We start from the raw sequence: 23,575 nt of genomic DNA on the forward strand, positions 1-23,575 counted from the left end.
GCTGTTTGTTAAGCAAATTAGATTTTCAAGACAAATTTTTGTCAAGTTCAAGTTCTGACGATGGGGTCCATGAGGAATCGAGGGAACTCCTCAAATGTTAAAGGCATATATATAGTGATATTAGTGATCTTAGTATTTTCATCAACAAATCAAGTATTTACATTTGTAAAAGTGACATTTGATGAAGTGGAACTGCTGATGATGAACAGAACGGAACTCTTCAACGATGCATAGTTCACGTTTTGCAATTTGTTCTCTTTGCATTTTTGTCAAGCAGTTAGGTTTTTAAGGCACATTTTTATATTTATATCTATTTAGTTTTTTTTAATAATTATCTGGTGCTTTATTTCATGCATGGTGTGAAATAATTTATCTTAAATACAGCCGAATACCCTATTGCGGGTATCTTACCAATCAACCATAGGGCAAATCTGAAATGTATCAAGGTGGGTGCAGTGACAAAAAAAACACGTTACCTCCTTTTCTACATAATTAGGCGTAGGACGCTGACCTTTAATTTCATTGTATGAAATCCAAAATCAACAATATTCGTTCTTTCCTCGGTCTCCCTCATTGAAGTCGGTTTTTTTTTCTTAAAAATTATTAATCAAACCATGCAAGCTAAATTAATTAGACCCACTTCCCATTATTCGATAGAACTGAAACTTCACAATCTGCACATACTTATGTAAGTTGGGTGACAATGCAATTGGTACGACTGGTTTAAGTTCGAGCTGATCTATTGATGGAGACCGGAGGTGGCCAAAGGAACTCTGCAATAAAACAATGCAAACTCATTGTGCTTGGGTTTGTTAGAATTTTCTCAATGAGTATTAGCAGGTGGAGGAAACTAGAGCGTTCGGGCTTTCTCGGCTCTGTTCGGCTCAGCATTGCTCTCGAGCAATTATTAGGGTTTGCTCTACTTGACGTCCATTTGCGCGCAACACCACAGATAAGATAATTACGTACATGAATTTTGACAACCAAAATTTTGTAGGAAGTTTCCTTTCTGTACGGGTAGTACTATTATTTATTCTGTGGTATTAGTTGACTGTTGAAAGAAAAGTACAGTTACCGATGAAAGTGAATATTGAAAATATATTTTTTGACAAGTAACATATTTCTCCGTAAGAGTGACAACATTTTGCTTCAAAATTTATGTCAATCAACTCAACCATTTTTAGCCAACAGTCATCGTTTGGTCTGCCGCATCAAGCAATTGGAGTACCTACATACTTACAGTAATTTCATATTTGTACCTAATAATACGTGCAGTAGAGTTGATATTTGCATTTATTGCAGCGGGCGATACTGGCGCCCGATTCGGCTTAACGCCATCCGGCAACGAAGGCCCGGGCGAGGGCGGCTACGCGGAATGGCTGCACGCTATGCGGCTCGTCGCGCGGCTGCCCGCCGGCGTGCCGACGCATTTCCGCAAGAAGGTAAGTACAAAGTAAATTTTATTGTTTATTTATTAGACAAACTTACACAAATTGATCTAGTTAAGATGTTATATGTAATACTTACGAGTAGATATACGAGTGTATGACGTTGAAAACATCCATAACTCAAGAACAAATACCCGTGATGTATATGGTAATGATGCTCAAAAGACCCTTTCGATTTCCAACTTCAGATTTCTATGCTCAAGCTCAAGTTTTTACCGTCCGACAGTTACCTATTCCTACACAAAATCTGTATACAAACATAAAATCTCTTAATCAATTCCTTCTTACAATTCCTTGATAAAAAAAACGCATCTTCAATTTACCTATTCCCGAAGTACGCATTACCTTTAAAAACGTTTCGGTGATCGCATTACAGTAACAACCTATAATCCCATACTTAAATACTGTAACCTTAAATATGTCCCTCATAGAAGCTAAGAAACTCCCTCAAATTTATTACATCTCTAAATTATACCGAGACTAAAGATATTTTAGATAATGCACTTTAGATTTAATATTCTGCAATATGATTCTGCACCTATTAAGTTATAAACCATTAAGTTTTAGATACGAGTATATTAACAAATTTGTACCTGGGCTATAACCACAAAAATCAAAGTTCGTTTATTGCGGGCATTTTTCTCTGTCACTCTGATTATGTCTTAGTGAGAGTAAAATAGAAATATCCCCGCAATTTGCGAATGCCGGTTTTCTAGGTAGCCCTCCCCCTGGTTCCCCGAGATACAGGCGAAGCCTAATGCGGAGAAGAAATATGGCACTAATATTGAAACGTATGATACCACAAATCCTGTAAAATAAGTATTTTATATCAGCGTTCATCAATTGCAACATTTTACTATAACCAAGAGTCATATTTAAAGCTACTTAAGTTTGGCGTTTCAATAATTTCTGTTGTTTTAAAAGAAATGCCGCCATACTGCCCATGACCGGAGAAAAAACACATAGTTTTAATTGGTGAATTATTGAGGTTCATTACTTTGAAAGTAATTGCTGTATATATGTTCATTAAGCACGCGAAAACATAAAAGGACAAAACAACTTCACAAAGGACGATTCAACTTTTAACTTTGCAAAGTGGTAGAAATTGTACAGGTATCGGCGAAATATCAAAAATAAGTTTTCAATTTCTTATGATTTGGTGCCAGTACTATTCGACATAAAGTTTGCAAACTCATTATTTACTTAGGTGAGAAGTTTGATTGCTCCTGTCCACTTATAATTTATTCTTCATAAACATGAAACAGAATTTTCTAGAAACGTGATGTTTCGCTTTGTATCAGCAGTATGTTGCTTTATTAGACCAAGGGTCTCTAAAAATTACCTCCTCCCAAATTAAGGTCGGTGCAATACCTCGAGTGAGTAGCCAATTCAAAAGTTCTTAGGTTAAATGATTCGGACTTAATGTGTTCACATATGGGTTAAATAAAACCGTGATATATTGCAGTTTCCATTTAAGGAGCTATAAAACGGATATCAGAACTGAAGTTTGTGATATGATTCTAGTCCTATACTTGGCAATAAATGATACTCCAAACCGGGGTAGGGTATCGCGCAAAAATAGCTTATTTGATGTCAGCCTTAACCGTGGAATTACGAATTTTAAGGATTAGAAATTCGGTCAAGCGATGATTAAAAATAAATCAGCCTATCTTTTGGTTCGACTTCTTCAGTTAAGAATAATTCCCGTTTCCCGTGCCTTAAACTCTCTCCAAAACAAATTACATCTAATTAGTTCAGCGGATACTTTACATTTATAATATAAGAGATATATTTATATTATATGTACATTGACACTAGGTATACTTATATATTCATTCAAATGAACGTTGAGATTGGTTCTACGCAAACGCACAGATTACATTATGAGGGAGTTATTGGATTCGCATTAAGGATTTACAGATCACAAACTTTGCGCATCAGTGCCGACGCGCTGAGGATTTCGATCTTTTTAAAACTTCAGTCTTTGATTTTTGTACCTTATATACGGTACGATACCAATGTTTTATGCATATAGTGTCTTGTAATTTTCTGTAACAGATATGACAAATTGTCTAAATATTTGTGTAACACACAAAAGTAAATTTCAAAAACTTGACCACTTACTATTAGTACTCTCCATACTATGCTAAAGACAAGCAAAGCCGGCGGTCTGCGGTCGCATGGCGGTCGCTAACAAAATGCACTCACTGTAAAAAAAATATGGAACTTTATTGCAACAAAACAATTATTCGCACTTTTCTAACAGTAATAAAATAAGTTACCTTTTAGCAAAACTCACCTGATATGCGAACTCTGAACGAAACTGGCTTCTTCTGGCTCGCGTAATTCCATTTCCAAATACAGATATAAATACAAAACGTTAATAATAACACCAAAGTATAGTACTTATAGATCAAAAAGTCCTAAAAATAGGTACAATAGTAGACAAAACAAATATTTCAATGTCGCAGTAATATTTAATGTTACTAAGACATTCTCAATTGAGAAAATATATTACTACTGAAAGATATCGTTCCGTACAAAAATTAAGTAAGTACCAAAACACGAAAAGGTCGATAAGTGGGTAGACATCCAATCAATCATGCTCCCGATGTCGACGTTCGACATTTGTACTTAGTTGACGAAATATAATTTGCACCGATAGGTCATTAAACTTTATCTTTACGAATAAAGAGGTGTGAAGTGCTTTGCCGCACGTCCCATCCATATAATAGGAAGAACTAGTTGTCGAAACTTTTATTTGACACAAATCGTATTTACTTTGAAACAAATGTTTTTATTTTTTACAAATTAAAAAGTTAGAAATTACTAGGGAAAAATAGAAATTAAAATGTAGAAAAGAATTGAAATGAAGATTGTTTAGCTCAAGTATACTTTATGCATAACCGGCTGCTTCTTCTTTTAATACCATATTTGTAAAAGAGCCATTAGCGATAACATTAATCGGTGCAAATAATATTTCTTCGACTATACCACATCTGAGGTTGGTACGCATACATTTATTAACGTTTAGCCGTACTTTGTGCGATGTATAACCTATCTAGTTTTCGACATAATATAGGTACGTAACTCGGCTAATTAGTTAGATCTAGAAATGTTTTAGGGAACACTAGTTTTATTCGCGCTTCCAGGATTTGCGTTATAGTAAAATAGTTATGTAAATATTTTTAAAATAAAGTAAGTAATTAAAAAGCCTTTTTATTCCGTAACCACTTATAAAAACTGTTTTTAAACTAAATACTATTTTATACTAATCTAATCAACTGTCAGGATTACTTTCGTGTATAGGTCTCCTCCAAACTCTTCCACTGTTCTCGGTCTTGTGCCACTGTGAGCCAGTTGCTCCACACTCTCTCTATGTCGTTTGCCCAGTAAGCGTTTTCCATTTGATCCCTTGCAAGTAGTTAATCGTTTTGTCCATTTTTCATCTGGCATCCTTTGGCATATGTAAAAATACATAAGTATCCAAAGCCACTGACGTAAATGTACTAGACAGGCTATCGAGAACAAATTGTGTCCGCAATTTTCAGCGTTTGACGTCTGTCACTAAGCTAAAGAATAAATGTAGCTAGCCAGAGGCAAAACTGTTATGACACTTGTTCATTTTCTGCATACATACGCACTGTAAATAATCTAGATAAAATCAAGATGAAATGTATTTATTTCCTTACATGTGTATTGAAATTGTTTTACATATGTGACTCTGACGACATTAAAAAAATATAAAAATAGCTATAAAACTCTTTTTATTTTTGACTCTCGTACTGTAGCAATTTTAACATATTTAATTAAATGATATACTCTTGAAATAAAAGAAAACCACTACAAAAAATAAATCATTATTGTGTATATATTCTGCAAGCAATAAGGTAGGTAATCATTAGTACCTACGTGTCACATCTGCGAAATGTAATCTATGCTCCAAAGAAAATGTCGTACCATCGCGAGTGTTAACAGTGACGTTTCAAAATAATCTAAATGAGCTTAAAACAAGAGTTTCTTCGTAGTGGATTGTTATTATATTGCTTTTATTATGTTTCTTGATATCATTAGAAAAAAATATATAACGCACAAAGGCATTTTTAATTATTATTTTTTATAATTTTCGTTCATGCGTGGCATCTCGCCAGTAGTCGGAGACGTACGCGTACGTGGACGTACTAAACGCAATGAAGTGCCGGCACTTCATTGAGGTGCGGAATGATTTTGTTAGAGATGCCGACTCTAGTCTAGACCTCAATGCCCAAAGCTTTTGGTTCTACCTACTTCTATATTTAGAACCAATGTGATGAAGTAGGTCCGATATTTGTGAAACAAATTCGTGCGTCACAAAACTTGAGGGAGGTTGTTTATTTATTAATGCGTAGATTAACGTAAGGTTTCCCGAAGTACTCGCTTGTATAATAAATGTGTTTTGCCGAAAGATTATTTCGGTCCGGGATCAAAGAACATACCCACTCACTTAATTATTGTAGTACAATACCTGCCCATCTGTTGCGGCAATAATACCTAAATATTCATATAATTACAATTTATCGCTAGAGAGGTGAGATGCTATTTTTACGCTAGATAATGGACAAAAAGGTAACAATAAACAGTAGCAAGATTTAGCATTTACAGCGTTGCATACATTAGTAATTAGACTAAGACTAAAATTAAAACTAAATTGTTTATATTTTAATTTGATTAAACAAAAAGGGTTTACGAAAATTAATTGTGAACACAACTTATGCGGAGTTTATTGTTGAATGTGGGTAAGCTGCATTCAAATATATCTAAGGACGGATTCTCGGTAACGGTTTCGTTATATAAGCGACACATTATTGTTATCGGGTTATAAAATGATGTATTGTTTTTGTAAATCTGTAGATGAAATAGGATTTTTATAGCAATTAGCAAAGGAAAGAATCATCTAGTTAGGTTTCTTATATTTATAATCTAATGAAGTTGTACTTTCTACAGCTATGGATAACCCTGGCAGACCGGCACCTGACCGCGCGGGGCATAGACTGGCCAGTAGCGGAGCGCGCGTGCTTTCGCGGCACAGCGCAGCCCGATGACACGGAGCTCGGGGCGCAGATCATCAAGGTATCTAAGTTGTGTACTAAATACTTAAGACGTTAACCGACACCTAACCAGACCACTGATCCATAGACTGGCCAGTAGTACGCATAGAATAGTAAATGTACACACAAAAATGTCTCTCCGGTTTATCTTCGAATTTTACGCTCCTCGACAAATTTCACCAAACTCAGTTGAAAGGCTTCGTACATAAACTCTTTGGCACTACGTCACATCAAATTAAGTTAGGTACACCGCAGTAAATAGAGCGATAAAAATTCTCGTAAAACAGTTTATTTGTCGAGACGTGACAATTTGTCCGGAAATTGCACTAGAACGTTTACGGTTTATCAATATATTTAAATACGGCCGTGGTTACAAGGACGGTAATAAAATAAAGTATACAATTTGCTTTATAGGATTTGCACCGGACGGGTTGCTCGCTTTTCTGCGGAACGGAAGGACGGGAGAATCAAGCTATGCTACGCCGAGTTTTGTTGGCCTACGCAAGGTAACTATATTTTATCGTTTGTGTGGTTCTCATTTTATTGTTCTAGACCTGTTACAAACAGAATAGTGTTTATAATTAACGTTACTTTGGTAATTCTCTTTTACAGATGGAACAAAGACGTCGGCTACTGCCAAGGTTTCAATATGTTAGCAGCTATCATTCTAGAAGTTATGGACAAATCGGAGTCCGAATCGTTAAAGGTAGGTCACTTACTTTGGTTGCAAGAAATATTTACTTCCCATAACTCTGTGTACTCTCAACAATTCAATGAGCTTTTCAATGGCTGTTGCGGCTGTTCGCGACACTCTTAATTAACATTTTTTTTTTTAATTATCTTTAAAGGTCATGATATACTTGGTGGAAGCAGTTCTTCCCGAGGGTTATTTCGCAGACGACTTACGAGGCCTATCGGCTGACATGGCAGCCTTCCGAGATTTGCTGAGATTGCGCTTGCCTCGGCTCGCTAACCACATGGACCACTTGCAAAGAATATCTGACGGTATGCATATTATTGATACTACATAATTACCTAAGACCATTGGTATAGTAATTTTCACTGGCAATTTACTCGCATTCAGTGTTATTAAATTATTAACAATCAGCTTTAATTACTTACCAAATGTCTGGACTGGACGGCTGATTTATTCTCGCATGCCCTAGTTAAATCATAATTGTCAGTATCTTTTAGTTTGTGTCAATCAAACTAAAAGATACCTGAATGTGTAAGATCACGGCAGATGATGGATTATTGGGCAAATTTATTTGTCGCTAAATAAATTGACCTAACCAATAAAGTCTCTATGTATTAAATCTAACGTTGGACAAATTCAGGGTTTAAAATATTTGAAGTCAAAAGTTGCTTTGAAATAGTGAATGACTCAACTGTATTTTTTAATACTTCCAATTGTTTCCAGGTGGAGGCGTAGAACCCCCATTGCCTGATGTATTTACAATGCAATGGTTTCTTACCCTGTATGCCACGTGGCTACCTCGAGAATCCCTTCTAAGAATATGGGACCTCATTTTACTGGATGGTAATGAAATCTTACTGCTCACTGCCCTGGCTATTTGGGATATGCTTCAAGAGTAAGTATACTAAGTATGAATTACCATTAGGAATCATGATTATTGTTGTCTCTTCGATCTCTACTTATTTAAGGGAAGGCCCCGAGCTTCTGTGCGTTTTTTTTATATTTTTAAACTATTCAAACGAGAGGTTTGACCCCTATAACTCACAGTTCACTTTTATATGGAGTAACTGTCACTTACTTTGTAGTTTTTTTTTTTTAAGTTTAGCACATATATTTATTTAGAAATATAACATTGAAGTAATTCAAATGTGAATTACTAAAAACATGTATTTTCAGTTTTTTTTTTTTCATTTAGTCCAACCAAAAGAGACTTTAGGGACTGACATAAGACCATCATTGGACGCGAGATATGTAGTATAGCGTAAGAATAAAAAAAAACGTCCAGAAGCTCGGAGCTTTACCTTAAATTCGGATTACTGTAACTTGTAAAACGTAGAGATACCACAAGTTTATACCACATGATATTCAAAATTAGGAGAATTTTCGGCATTAGTTGTCAAGCGGACCCCGGGCTTTCGTGAGCCGTGGCAAATGCCGGGTTAACGCTAAGATGATAATATTTAAAATTATAAATGTAAACATTTTGGCCCTGATACCGACTGAAACAGCCGCGACCTCATGATAAACCAACTATCTCTCCCACAGCCGCATCCTGTCAGCCCGTTCCGCGGACGAGTTCTACAGCTGCATGGGCGGCGGCGCCGGTGCCGTGTGGGAGGCCGGCGAGGCTCTGGTGGCCAGGGTGGTGGCTTTCGGCTCCGTCCCCGAGCTCCCGAGGCTGCGCAGTCTCCATAGATACAGGGTTACACCGCCCGCCCCGCCAGCTGTTCCGGTGTGTCAACCGCCTCTACATTCTGCGGTAATTCTCCTTCTTTAATGACTCTAAATACTTAAGTGACCGATTACATTCTAAAAGAACCCTTTTTACACTACGTTTCTCTGATTCTCTTATCACAAAAAAATAAATAGTCTAGCTAACTAGTTTTTACAGAAACGAATGCCTACTGACTTTCTTGCACTGTGAAATTTATAATATAGGTAAGTACGTACTTAATTATGCAGATGCAGTCGATGACGAAGAGAGGGTTGCGCCTGTTTTATTCAGAAGACGAGGGTGACTCAAGCGATGACGGGAATAGAATGGCGTTAGCAACGGTAATACTCGTTTTTATTATTCACAAAGTAAAATATCCATAATATTTCGTAATTCATCTGAATTTGAATAGGAAATTTACTTGTAAATGGTTTGTAGGTTATTCCAAAACGAGACGACCGTTTGGGTGCTGGCGATAGACTGTCTTTGGATATCGGTGCTCTTAAAAGGCAGTACGCGAGGTTGAGGGAGCGGCAGCGACAAGCGCATGTCATTCTAGCAGCGGCTTGCGCCAGACATGCGGCAGGTAACAATTCGATCATACAAAACATCTAAACCTTATATTATATTTTGCTTGAAATGTTTTGGTTACGTTTTTTATTGTTTATTTACAGTTGGAGTACCGACTTCCCCAACGTCGCTTACAGTCAATAATCTTCTATTGGGGAAAAGTGCAATTGTAAGCTCGCGGGGCAGAAGACTCGGCCCGCCACCCGGCGCCGTGCCCCCCTCGCGACAAGCGCTCGCCTCGAGGGAAAAGACTTCCCCGCGAGCCCACTCTAACGACACCATTAGTTGGAACGAAGAAAAAAGTCGTAAATCGCTTAACCGGCGCAATTCTCTCAAATGGAAAGATATTAAGAAAGATAAAACTGTAGAAAAAGGTAGAAAGGCATCTATCGATTTCGATGAGGCTGGTGATGGAATCATAGTTTCGGAACGCGAAGCAGATGAAATGGTTGCTTCATTGAGATCGCGCAGCTCTAGTGAAAGTTCATCATATTCTTCACATTCAGCATCCAGTACTGACACTAGCCTGTGTGATGAAAACGAACGCGGTAGTGATTCGGAACCGGAAATACAAGACGACAATAAAGTCAAAGTCAAATCTACTTCAAAAGAACCAAAACATTCATCATCATTACTTTCAAAGGATACGGTTTTATCTCACTCGCCTACTTTAAAAGAACCAAAGCTATCTCCTAGTTGTTTTGAGAAAGATATAAAGTATATTCGATCTTCTAGTCATAAGGAATCGCAAATTTCTCCATGTACTCTTAAAAAAGACACATCGTTTCGTCTCTCACCTATAATAACGGATTCAAAACCTTCGCCATGTAAATTTACTAAAGACACAGAATACCTTCACTCACCCATTTCAAAAGAATCTAGAATTTCCCCCGTTAGTACTGCAAAAGACAAAAAAAATACCCTCTCATCCATAATAAAAGAATCTAAAACTACTCCATCAATAGAACAAAATCAAACAATGACATCAGAAATGACTGTAAATGATTACCTACACTCTGCAGCAGGTGAACCATTAAGAAATTACATCGATGGTTTCGACAGCAAGCTAAGTGACAATTTGTTAGGTTGTACTGAAATGGAAAATTACAAAAGATTAAGTCCGTATAAAAGTAAATCTCCATATTCAGACCACGGTTCTGAGAAAGGGGAAGTCCTAATGAGACTGAAGTCTGAAGAATACACCAGAAGCACTCAATCAATTCGATCATCAAAGCCTCTGCCAAAGAATCTGACGGACCTCAGTCCTATCGATTTGTCTCCATGTAATTTTGAAACAGGCTTTAAATCTCCTTATACTTACGATTATGAAAGTAATTTTAAGAGACCTTCTACTTCTAAATTAGATATAAGTGCCAGGCCACCAGTTATTATTGATAGTCTGACAATGTATCCAAATTTTGTGCCTGATATAGATTTATCTGACAAAAACGTTTCTGACATCGATAGCCCGCCAAGAAGCCCCGGTGCTGAGAGTATCGTAGTGAGCGAAGATGAGCCTCCCATACCACTGAGAATTGATAAATACTTTGAGCATAGTCCTGAATTTTTTGGAGCCCGTGTTACAGATCCTAATAATTCTGAAATACCTAATCGGAGGGCTGCTAAGAGGTTATCACGGGTACCAAAGAAACCTGACTCCTTGACACTACAGAGTAACCATAATGATACAATTCTACAGAGTGAAGTAGAACGAGCGTCATCACTGCCGCAAAGTCATAGTTTTTCAAAGAAAACCAGTATCAGCCCAGATATTCATAATCAGTACAAAATGAACACTAGTGAAATTTCATATGAAGAACATAGTAAAATACAAAATATAAAACAAGACAGCTTAGAAAAGACTTCTGAAGTTAAAACATTCTCCCCGAAAGACTATGTTCTCAGATCTGGTCGCAAAAACAGCGAAAGAGCTCTGCAAATCATTCAAGAAAATTCGAAAATACTAAGCAGAATTCTAACAAAACAAAATATGTCTGATATCACAACCAAAACACATGAAACAAAAAGTTCGGAAAACCTGGTCGATGTTATCAAACCCGCTGGCTCTGAAATTAGTACCGTAGAATCCAATTTTACTGATTGCTCCTTTCTAAAGGAGTCCACGTCGGATTCTTTGATTGTTCATCGAAAAAAAAACGTTGACAGTGGCGCGAACGAAAAAAATGATTTTGTCAGAATTAGACCAATTTCCATAGATGATCCATTTTCATTAGAAATACGTGAAGGTATTGCACGTAATCCAGAATTTAGCACAATGAAATGTATTAAATCGCCTAGCAGTGAATGTTTAGGCAATAAAACTGATCATTACGGTTGGGAGAACAAAGGCTTCCTGGCGAAATGCGATTTTAAAAATCTTTTAAATAAACCAGTAAAATATGAATTCGATTACGCAAATACTATGAAGACTCCAGAACCAACAGCACGCCCTGACGTATCAAGCAACGAACCTATACGTTCCTCGATTTCCGAATGGGCTCAAAATTCCGGCCCTGGAGAGTCAAAAGCCTCTGTAACTTTACCGTCATCTTCAGAAGTAAAAGATACATCAACGTACGAACGTCGATTTATGTCTGATGACTATAACTATCCGCTTTCTACCAAATACAACGACTTTGTTTTATCTAAAGCCAGTGATATTTGTAGCAAGACGGTAGGCCAAGGTCCGAAAATTTGCGATAGTTTAATAAAGACTGACAACAGCCAAGTAAGTGAGTTCGCTAACGTAGTAACTTCCTCTATTAGCTTCACCTATGAACCTTCAGCTGATGACGATTCACCTTGTGGTGCAAAAAGTAATTCGAGTGATACATTGTGTCAAATTACTTCACTGGACCAAGTATCTACTCCTATTTCACCTAAAATCTTTCCAAATAGGGAAACTCCTACAAATCCCAAAGAATACTTTGAGAAGAGTGATAAATTCAAATTGGAATCGGATGACACTTGCAGTGCAATAACGTCTCTGATCGAGACTGACACTTTGTCTTCGTTGTCCTACCCAAGGAGCCCCTCTACTGGATCGTATCACCCGTTCCCCACTCGTCCAGCAATGCGGATGCCCAAAGAGCTCGGAGTTCGACTGGGCATGTATCCTAAGGATACTGTTAATTCACCCCCAAAATAATTATAGACAAAATAGTTAAATGATTAATAGTTACTATTATTAAAGAAGAATGTATTATGTCGTTCCATTGCATTTTATTGTACTGATATTTGTGAATAATTTTGTGTTTTGAATGGTTTTCTGTTTTAGATTATGTACAATTTATAAAATATGTTTGTCATGCATTGATTAGGTAAAATTAAATTTTAAGCTATTGTAGACTTAATGTTTGATTTGATAATTAATAGAGAATACATAGTTTTACGAATAATTTATTAAAATTGGATTAAAATAATCCCGACGTTTTCGGATGACATCGCGTGATGTTTTGGATCGAGCTCCTCAGACTTATGCACGTAGTTAGTACCTAGCTCCTCTGAACTTTTAAGGTCAGGAACTGATTATTTGCCGTTATAAATAAGAGCACATAACTGCACACGCATTACAATTCATAATATAAGAATGGCTTTGCTTGTATTTACGTATAAGCGTCAGGAATCTGTTGTATATGAACATAGGTTGTAGCAGTAAGCCGTTCACCTATTTGAGCTAGAAACAAAACAAACTCGTTGCCTTGACTCTATTTTAACGTAACGTATAGTAAAATAATAATCCTTTGCAATATGAAATATTTGTATGATAATAAGATAGATAGATTACTTGTTCGAAGTCAATGGAATTTTATGGCAATTAAAATTGTTTATACCGCTATAGAGTGAGGTCGCCATTGCAGAATAAGAGAAGTTTTGTTGTTAGAGGGAAATATTTATTCTACAGCAATATTGACAAAATATACATATTATTATGCGACAACATGTCTTTGTTTTAATCTTAAATATAATATATAGCCTATAACAATAAATAAAGGATCAGAAGTCATCAAGGACTGGAGGACACGTACAGACGAGGTGCTTGTCGCCATACATATCGTCGATCCGACCCACTGTTGGCCAGATCTTCGTTTCTCCCTTCACGAACGGCTGAATGAATAAAGAATCCATTAGTACCACATTAGTACCTATTATATAATTGCTTAATTTACACAAACTTACAGCTTACTAATTAGCCTATTCCTTAACAACCTAGTCATCGTGTGACAAAACAGATACTACTACTAGCAGCTTCTTTCGCTGTAATTGTCAAATCTTTTTTTTCAAACATCTGTACAATCGAGAAAGTCGAGGACAAGACAAGGAAATATTTAATTTCTAATGAAATTGACGATACCAAGAAATTCCTATATTAAGATGTCCCTTTCTTTATATACATATAATAAAATTAGTTTGTACTCACGGCAGGGAATGCAGCTTGAGCTCTGCTGTAAGGCCTGTTCCAGTCTTCTGATATCACAGCTTCTTGCGTATGAGGCGCCATCTACAAATAGTGTTTTTATAAAGACTGCCACAAAACGCGAAAATGCAGTTTAATAGAAAGGGAGGCATTGTATAAATCTAATTGTTCATCAACTAACTGAGAATCCTCAAAAAAGTTAATTTTCGTTTAATACCTTCGAGCAACACCGGCTTTCTGTTACTCCAAGTTTAAAACTAAACGAAGCATATTCGAGAAACCATGTTTTTGTGCTTATTTTTAGCCTGTACTCTTACAATAAGTTCATGGAAAAATTTCAAGCATAATACAAACCTTGAGCGGATTTAACCGTTTATCCATGACTCCATCCTCTATGTCTTTGATTTCTTTTCTAATTTGGATGAGCGCCTCGCAGAACCGGTCGAGTTCCTGCAGATCCTCGGATTCCGTAGGCTCTATCATAAGAGTCCCAGCTACCGGCCAAGACATGGTTGGGGCGTGAAATCCTGAAAAAGGAGAGATTTTTCAAATGAAACAGTTCGCTAATCGGCAAGTTGATGTAAAACAAGATATGGTGTGCGCAAATTATTTCACATTAAAGAGGTCCGAGACTTTTCGTGGTGGAAGAGGAAAATAGCATAAAGTGGAGCACTTGATCCGGAGCAGTAAGGACTCTTTACTCAATTAAGACTCGATCAAAAAGTTCTGTGTCGAAGATAAAGGTGGTACAATATTCCACTCTATAAGAATAGGACAATTTTAAATAAAGCCCGACCAGAAATATATGATCATTGTCAAGAAGGCGCTTTTATTCTCATGTGTAGGATGGCAGTTCAGTTAGTATTAAAAATTTAGTTCCAATGAAATTCCGCAATATGGCGCGTGATTATATATTACTGGTCAGGCTTTAGATGCTTACCAAAGTCCATCAACCTCTTCGCAATGTCTCCAGGTTCTATATTAGCAGTTTTCTTAAGATCTCTCACGTCTATGATGAACTCGTGCGCCACTAGCCCCCTTTCACCCTTATACAGCGTTTTGTAATGGCCCTCGAGCCTTCGGGACATGTAGTTTGCGTTCAGTATGGCTACTTGCGTTGCGCGCTTGAGACCTTTAGGGCCCATCATCTGAAACAACATAAATTCAGAATTAACACATACGAATTGAAGGCAACTTACTCGAACTTTCAGGTCATAAAGAATGTGCTCATATCTAGACACGCTTCACACACTTCCACGTTTTCTTTTGCCAGATATGACGGCAATAGATTAGAAGGGATGTCCCCGATCCTGTGGAGGTTGTGCACGCTTCTTGCGGAAATACACCGGCTAGTAATTGACGGCATCTTTAACATCAAAATTTTCCTATCTTCCTATTTCTTCCTTATTACACTTACCTTGATATATGCCCAGGAAATCGGCAAGATGGCCGAAGAACCATAGGGAGCCGCACTCACTGATCCAAAACTGTGCGCCGCGTCACCCAAGTCCGCTAGGGGGTCTACAACGGGATGTGAAGGCAGGAAAGGCGCTAGGTGAGCTTTCCTGGAAAGGATTTGTATTTTTTTAATCAACAAAAGACAATGGTACACTTGCCTTGCAGATTTTTGGCGATTCACATAGAGAAATACAGGGTGAAATTGTTGTTTGACCACACGCTGAGGGGTAAATATGTGGGTCATACTGAACAACTTTTACTATAGGATCAACCACCCCGAAATCGCGAAAAAAATAAGCTGTTCCATAGAAAATTGACATGTGTTTCACCAGAATGTATGAGATGGCAGATTTTTGTGCGATTTCGTAAAAGTTGTTTAGTATGACCTACATATCCAACATGTATCCACCCCTCAACGTATGGTCAAACAACAATTTCACCCTGTATTAGCAATGGTATTACTCCATATGACTCATCAAGGCATTTTACTCAAATATCTTTATAGAGCTTTACACGACGGATAAATGATATCTGCAATGACAATTATTAAAAATCACTAACAACCTTGGTAAGCCTTGGCAACATATTAAACCTTTTTGAGGAATCGACAAAAATGAACGAAAAGTATGTGTCAGTTTACTACCCGACTCCAGTTATTATTTAACAAAGATTTAAATTATATGGACTTACACTCCAATAGGTCCCATGCCTGGACCACCACCGCCATGGGGTATACAGAAGGTCTTGTGCAGGTTAAGATGAGATACATCGCTGCCATAATCTCCTGGACGGCATAGACCAACCTGCCGTAAATGTGAATTTTATGAAAGTATTAGGAAGCCGTAACAGTTGATGAATGCGTTAGGAAGATCGAAACGTGTTGACTAGAACATAAAAAAATATGTGGTCCATATTGTTACCTTATCGAAGTGCAAGCAGACATTAGTTTCCTGATAGCACAATTACTAAAAACAGTGCCATACTTCTAAGGCCTACCACATAAAAAAACTGGCGACCGACGCAGACTGCCAATGGGTTCTCCCGTTGAAGTTCCTTGTTATGGAGCGAAACATGCCAAAAAATCTTCGACTGTGAAAAACGTGAGATATTAAGTGCTACGTCCTGATTGATCATAAAACAATGGTGAATTTTCAGGATACAATCTTGATTGACATGCTGATTCGTTTCTCAAGTAAGTAATCTAACCTGTGCATTCATATTGGCGCCGTCCAAGTACACTTGGCCGCCATGCTTGTGCACCAGCGCGCACACGTCTGCGGCCTGCTCCTCGAACACACCGAACGTGCTAGGGTACGTCAGCATGAGGCATGATAGCTTCTTGCTGTGCTCTTCAACCTGCCAATACAGGGAAAATTTAGGATCCGCAACTTGAATCAGTGTAAGAGCAAGCATAGTGTAAGGGTAAGAGAGATTGTGAAATTTAAAATTAAAATAATATATTCTTTTCAATTTAAATTTCAAAGGGCATGGGGCAAAGTCGATTATTAGGTCGAACCATAGTAGTCTCATTCGATATTTAATAACACCGTTAGAGTAACAGTAAGGTAAGAGTGAGACAGCGTTTTACAAATAAAAGACACTTCCAATATGTCGTTGTTTCAATAATCAAGTCCTTACAATAGTTATATCCGAACCGAGTCACCGAACGTAGTTACACAACCAAGTAGGTATAGGAGAATTTAAAAATCTGCCTTTGTAATCGTACGTTACATAAGTGCAGCCAGAATCTTTTTTCAGTCCTTGAATATCTTAGAAGTAAGGTCTCGCCTGTCTTAATTTTTTTATTTAGTTAATGACAAAAGAAGTTCGCTATAGAGTCCATGTTGATATCTACCTTATCTTTGAGATGCTCCATGTCGATATCTCCAGAGGGCTTGACTCGGATAGCACACACCAGCATACCGGCCATATGGGCAGATGCTGGGTTCGTGCCGTGCGCGCTTACGGGAATGAGGCATATGTTGCGGCCCGTGTCGCCGCGGAACTCGTGATAGCGCTTTATTGTACGTAGCCCCGCGTATTCGCCTTGAGCGCCGCTGTATAACATAGTCATTTGTCGTAAACAATCGTCAGGAGGAACTTAATAATTAAAGAATCAGGTAAAATTGCTACGGGTGCCAAATTTTATAATGACGTGATTGGTTGTGCCGTCCTCTACTTTCGTCACAAGTGCTGTAGGAATTCAATGAATGTCTTCTAAGACGTTTAAAATCCTAACTCAATTAATGAGAAGTAAGTAAGGTTTTACGTAACAGGTTTTAGGTTTCGTACCTGTTTGGCTGAAATGAAACACGGTCGTAGCCTGTGATCGCACACAAATCATTAGCAAGTTCCTCAAACAAGGTATGATAGCCCTGACACTGATCCAGTGGCGCGAACGGATGAATATCTGTAAAGTGCTTGAATGAGCATGGCATCATCTCCGTAGTTGAATTTAGTTTCATAGTGCAGGAACCCTGAAAAAAGTTTTGACTTTAAAGTATCATCAGTATCATATGAAAGCACAGATTGGTATGCTATTAAACGTGCATAATCCTACAGGCAAATATTCCGGAGAATGTTTTACACACAATATTAAACATTCCTAAAATTTCAAATTTGGACTGCTAGTTGTACGAAAAAAGTCTTACCAGAGGTATCATAGAGTGGACCAAAGATATGTCCTTATTCTCCAGTCGCTTCATGTACCGCACCAGCTTAGTTTCCGAGTGGTGCATATTGAAGACGGGATGCGTTAGATACGGGGACGTCCTTCTGAATGGACCCTTAAGCACGCTGCGAGATTTCACTGATTCTTCGTTTTTCTTTACCTACAAAGAATTCCACTTTCGTAGTTTATCAGATTTCACATTCATGCCATTATACATCATTTATATAGTATTCATTGCCAAAATTGGCGTATAAGTAGGACCTGGCATAGTTAAAGCAGAGACGCTTTCCATATAGATTTTCATACATTAACCCGCTTGTTGCTATGCACGCGCGTGCAATAAAGACAGCAACAGGTGGGTCAATGTACAAAAATCTATATGGAAAGCGTCTCTGCTTTAGTAAGGTAGAGAGAGTAATAGAGAGTACACTCTTCAGGCGGGCTTCTCTTATGTCTGGGGACCGAAGTCCGATGAGAGTTTATTAGGAATTGTAGATATTTATTACAACTGACATACGGAACTCCGTAAGCTACGTAAAGCGTAAGTTACCACTATTCGTATAAAGAAGTGGGGATACTAATGCCATATTTCATGCATTTTATATTTTGTATTTTTCATGTCATATATTATGTGTATGTCACTGTAAATGTTGCATTGACTTGTAAAGAGCCCTTGAGGCCTACTTAAAGAATACATTTTTAAATTTGAATTTATTGAATCTATCAGAATCTTGTGGCACCATAGAAAATACACTGGTACATATTTTACCTCTTCAACGCTTTGACAGTCAAATATCCAAAGCAAGTCATCAACATCCTGCATGGTAGTGGTTTCATCTAATGCAACACCAACTGCACCGTCATCGAAATACCGAAGATTGATCTTCTTTTGTTGGGCTCTTTCTTTGATGGCACCAGCGTCGTGGTTAGCATGGGGTACAACGTGTAACGTGTCGAAGTATACTTCGTTAGATTGCTTGTGACCACGTTGTCTGATACCTGCAATAGGTACACAAGATCGTATGACACTGATGCGTTGTTACACTGATCAACTTTTCCCAATTAAGGATTACAGTTTTAGCGAAGATTACGAAAAGTTATGAATGATCTTTGAATCAATGAGTAATTACTATGGTAGTAAGAGTATGAGATTAATGAACAATTACATACCATGATCAAGTACTAGAGTAGCATTATGAACTCGAATGGCAATATCCCTCAAGCCTTGAGGTCCGTGGTAGACGGCGTACATCGCGGACATGTTCGCCAAGAGGGCTTGAGCTGTGCAAATGTTTGACGTCGCCTTGTCTCGTCGGATGTGCTGTTCTCTGGTCTGAAGAGCTAACCTAGATAAATAGAAGGATTTTTATTAATAATTTCTTAAATATTAATTGGATAACTATAGAATGATGACGAGACAACTACAGGAAGGAACTCTAGTGATAATACAAACAGCTAATAAAACGTTGACTTTGTTCACGGTGATTGGAGTATATGAAGACAGCGAATCAGACGTGAGACACTTCAGCTTCAGATGTTGCAAATCAAATCCTGATTGCAGCTATAATTGTTCTCTTAAATTTTACCTGTAGGCATCTCTTCCAGCAGCGTCCCTCGTCACGCCCACCATACGTCCAGGCATGAGCCGCACCAACGGATGTTCGGCCGCGAAGAACCCTGCATGGGGACCCCCATAGCCAAGTGGGACTCCCAACCGTTGGGAAGTGCCTACGGCAAGGGCTGCGCCGCATTCCGCTGGAGGCCTGAGCAGAGCCATGGCTAAGAGATCCGTTGCCACTACGACTAATGTCTAAAAAAACAAAAAGTGTAGAATAGAACTAAAGTTACTAGTAGTAAGTAATATTTAAGGTGAGGATACACAACAAAGTTTGTTTAAAGTTTAAATAGCATAACGGTAATAATATCACGAATGAAAAGGTACAGCAGCAGCAGTACCCCACAACCAAAATGTGTGGCCGAAAGATAAGCCAAACTACGGAAGTACATCGAGTTTTATACTCGAAACTGGATTAACGACGTAATTAATTGTATTAACTGTATTGTGACGTACGATAGGTTTGATGCTTTCCTTGGAACCGCTTTCACTAGTCAGCTACAACAACACACCTCGCTTGGTGGGTCACACACACTTAAATTATGATTGGCATGAAAGTACATACTTAACTGTAGTATCCGGATTATTTGTAGGTGCATCCGTGAATAAGATACTTACTCCATGTTCCTGAGCAGCAGCAGCCAATCCAGAGTAATCATAAACCAAGCCTCTGGTATCAGGACATTGCAAGAGGACAGCAGAGATGTCTCTCTGCGCGAAATCCGCCTGTCGCACGTCGGGTACCACCAACACCTCCAATCCTAGAGCATCCAAACGGGTTTGGACGACGGCTAGTGTTTGAGGATGGAGACGCTCTGATACTACGAACTTGTTCCTTTTGTTGTGTCTGAAAATTCCAAGTGTGTGTGTGAAGTGTATGATCAGGTAAACGAATGATTATTAAAAAAAAACCATTCAGAAACAATGTTTTCAGCGTAATGTAAAGAGTTAAGTTAATAGCATGAATTCAACTATTATAAACTCTGAGCTGAGCCAAATTTTATACCTTATGGGTGATTTTAAATTCACTGTAGGTACCTATACAAATTCGAGTGTAACGTTTAGAGGCAAGTTGAACATAATAAGAACAATAGAGTTCATTTAAGAGGTTCAGTATTATGTACCTGTGGCAAAGGGATAGGGCCTCGGCAGCAGCCGTGCCTTCATCAAGCAGCGATGCGTTGGCAACATCCAAGCCAGTGAGGTCGCTCACCATCGTCTGGTAGTTGAGGAGACTTTCCAGTCTGCCCTGAGCCACTTCGGGTTGGTAGGGAGTGTACTGCGTCGTCCTGAAATATCGAAATTCATAATTAACTGCAATATGCATTTACACATGTCAACTTCAGAAGATAGAAATGAATCATACATACGAACTATATGTAGATCACTCGATGATGATGACTAGGAGAAAGAGAGAGAGAGAGAGAGGGAGGGAGAGAAAGAATGACTTAAGTTACCTAATAAAGGATGAAGGAGGGAGGATTCGGATGGCGACTGCAACAGCGTAAAGCTGCATTGTATTGAGATGACAGCGATTTCCTGTCGATGCCGCATGGCTGTTACGTTACGATAAGAACGGTCAATTGGTCACTCAAGGAGGTTGACAGGGACATCACCCACGTCAACGCTGCTGCAAGCTGCAGTCGCCATCACAATGTAAAATTTACGAATTCAAATAACAAGTTTGTTTTTCTTGGATTTAGGTAATCAATACGGTTCTTACCATCCAGGATTTTCGAACATATTCCTCATGATGGTATGAGGTACAGCACAGTTGTGATATCCCATACCGATGTATGAACGCCATATTTGATTATTTTCAGCTAACTTGCGCACTCTTTCGATAAGATCGTATTCGCCTGAAATAATTTGTTAGGAGTGTTAGGGAAATGGAATCGTAGGCCGACGCATTAATATTTTACGACCTCTGAAAGTGCAGAATAGGTACATTTACCTAACGATTTGTGTGATTAGTAGATTATTTAATTATTTCCAGTTGTACAAATCCATAACCACAAACTTCCTAGCTAAACCCAATTTTGGGGTGAAGATCTATGAAAAGGTGATATCCTGATATCATTATTTATTGACTATACTTACTCATAGGCTCAGAGATGTCCATAAGACCTTGCAACTGGATTTGCTTAGGTACCGCATCATTAGTCAACTGGTCCAAGCTCTGGTAAGGAAAAAGTCAAACTAAGTACAGATTGAAACTAGTAGATATTGAACAAGTTTTATTGCACATTTGAGTAAAAGATACAGCTTTAGGAAACACAATTGATTATTGATAGATACAGGCAGACAACTGAGGTGGTACAGGGGGTATCTTTGTTTTTTTTTTTTTTACTGAATGTTGGTAATTTAGTTAAGCCGGGGATGAATAAGGCTACTTTATATTTGGAAATCTTTACTTTATCGAACTCGGCGCCGCCGATTGGACAGAAACGGCTGGACTGAGAAGCATGGCGGTCTTTTGGTGTCAGAGGCACTTCGGTTCGTCGTGCCACAGCAATAAGTAATTAACTATTATTTTAGCGGGAGCCGGACATAATAAAGGCCGCGAAAGGAGAGCGTAGCTACAGCCACAGCTAGTGCCATTATAATTCATATTCCTAAGGCCCTCCTGGATTAAACAATTAGCTAATTGGCTAACTAAGTAAATAACGATAAACATCGAAAATGAAGGAGAAAAAAATTATAATTTCAAACCTTGTATCCCAAAAGATCCAGCATGGTCACAATATCTTGGTCCCTGGGCCCAATATGCCTGCTCGGGAAATCGACCGTTTCAGGGAACAGAATATCTGCCTTCGCATCTTGGGTAGTCAGATAACGAGTACCTCTTCCTAGATTAGAAGGTTTTAAACCATTTAATTTGTTCCCAGTTAACACGCCGCGTTTAAGTAATCTGTACATTTTTCAATAATTTAATATAGTTCAATTACAATATAAACTTTTAACATGCTGTGTGTGTCTTATGAAAGCGACAGTAGAATACTGATGCTGATAGAGAGGTCAAAGCTACACGTTTTCTGATAAGATGAACCAATATGCAAACATCATTAAATAATGTGTTGTTATTTAGTCATTCTTTACTTAATACCTAAACAAGTTTTTGTTATAGATAACTTTAAAATCGCAGAGGTAGTTAGCATGATCGCGCTTACGTTCGATGAAAAGATTCGTCGAACTGTTTATGTTGCAACATTGGACTAAAAAGCAATCATACTACTTGTATGAATTTAGTTAAACATGGTTAACCTATCATGTCCATCCCTATAATACTTAAAGGCGCATCTAGTATTTTACTTATTCTCTGGATAAGTGTGAGAAGGGTGTTTTTAGATCCACTAACCACTAACCACCATCGACGAAACATTAAATACCTACAATATCATTTTAGTGTTTTTATTTATCATTATAGGTAACTTAGGTAAGTATACCGACGGTTTGAAACACCCGGTTCTTATTGAAATGGACACGATATTATGCACGATACCTATCTTACGAGACAACACCATCAATTAAGATTGATATAGGTAACTGTAACTAGTAAACCTTAAAAACGTGCAGTTAGGTGCCCGTTCCTCAAATAAATAGGCCATAAATAATTGGAGTATAAGACATATATGGCCGCAATTTGCGAACTTCGGTGTTCGCGTTAGGCCCTGAGACCAAGATTACTCGGTAGTGATTTTGATATCACAGACTGTGCAAGTGTGGAAATGTTATTTTAAACGTCATAATTTCATAGAAGTCTAAAATAGCACTTGCATAGTGTGTGCTATTAAAGTCGGTGTCGAGTTAGCTTGGTTTGACTCTATGTTTAAGTATAGTTAAACAACTTTGTCAGTAGAAAAAGGCACGAAATTCACATTTTCTATGGGAACATAAC

General features: G+C 38.0%; 2 protein-coding genes across 3 annotated transcripts in view; one reads left to right on the forward strand and one right to left on the reverse strand.

The window, feature by feature from the left end:
• Positions 1-13,456, forward strand: part of LOC133520028 (uncharacterized) — a 32,331-nt gene extending 18,875 nt beyond the window's left edge. For both annotated transcript variants that reach the window (XM_061854282.1, XM_061854281.1), the window contains 10 exons: positions 1,303-1,442; positions 6,432-6,557; positions 6,950-7,041; positions 7,148-7,241; positions 7,384-7,540; positions 7,956-8,127; positions 8,778-8,991; positions 9,195-9,287; positions 9,385-9,532; positions 9,621-13,456. In XM_061854282.1, the coding sequence (XP_061710266.1) occupies positions 1,303-1,442; positions 6,432-6,557; positions 6,950-7,041; positions 7,148-7,241; positions 7,384-7,540; positions 7,956-8,127; positions 8,778-8,991; positions 9,195-9,287; positions 9,385-9,532; positions 9,621-12,664 (4,280 nt within the window). In that variant the 3' untranslated portion in view covers positions 12,665-13,456. The remainder of the gene's footprint in view (positions 1-1,302; positions 1,443-6,431; positions 6,558-6,949; positions 7,042-7,147; positions 7,242-7,383; positions 7,541-7,955; positions 8,128-8,777; positions 8,992-9,194; positions 9,288-9,384; positions 9,533-9,620) is intronic.
• Positions 13,381-23,569, reverse strand: LOC133520029 (glycine dehydrogenase (decarboxylating), mitochondrial-like). Its single transcript, XM_061854283.1, has 18 exons — positions 22,390-23,569; positions 21,778-21,856; positions 21,401-21,536; positions 20,802-20,966; positions 20,296-20,524; positions 19,649-19,872; positions 19,233-19,408; positions 18,832-19,061; positions 18,043-18,222; positions 17,684-17,868; positions 17,247-17,448; positions 16,598-16,747; positions 16,082-16,194; positions 15,351-15,498; positions 14,874-15,081; positions 14,288-14,460; positions 13,937-14,017; positions 13,381-13,623 (listed from the first exon to the last, which is right to left on the reverse strand). Exons 1-18 carry the CDS (start codon positions 22,594-22,596, stop codon positions 13,513-13,515), a joined length of 2,997 nt encoding a protein of 998 aa, XP_061710267.1. The 5' UTR covers positions 22,597-23,569; the 3' UTR covers positions 13,381-13,512.
• Between the last annotated feature and the right edge of the window lie 6 nt (positions 23,570-23,575).

This window comes from Cydia pomonella, chromosome 7 (assembly GCF_033807575.1).
Source record: "Cydia pomonella isolate Wapato2018A chromosome 7, ilCydPomo1, whole genome shotgun sequence".
NCBI classification, from domain to species: Eukaryota; Metazoa; Arthropoda; class Insecta; order Lepidoptera; family Tortricidae; genus Cydia; species Cydia pomonella.

Bases quoted from the DNA above. Each gene is read 5' to 3' on its own strand.
- LOC133520029 (XM_061854283.1), bottom strand. From the start codon at position 22,596: ATGTACAGATTACTTAAACGCGGCGTGTTAACTGGGAACAAATTAAAT. The intron at 18,223-18,831 runs GTAAAATATGTA...AATTCTTTGTAG, and splicing joins ACTGTCAAAGCGTTGAAGAG to GTAAAGAAAAACGAAGAATC. The intron at 16,748-17,246 runs GTAGATATCAAC...CTGTATTGGCAG, and splicing joins TGGAGCATCTCAAAGATAAG to GTTGAAGAGCACAGCAAGAA.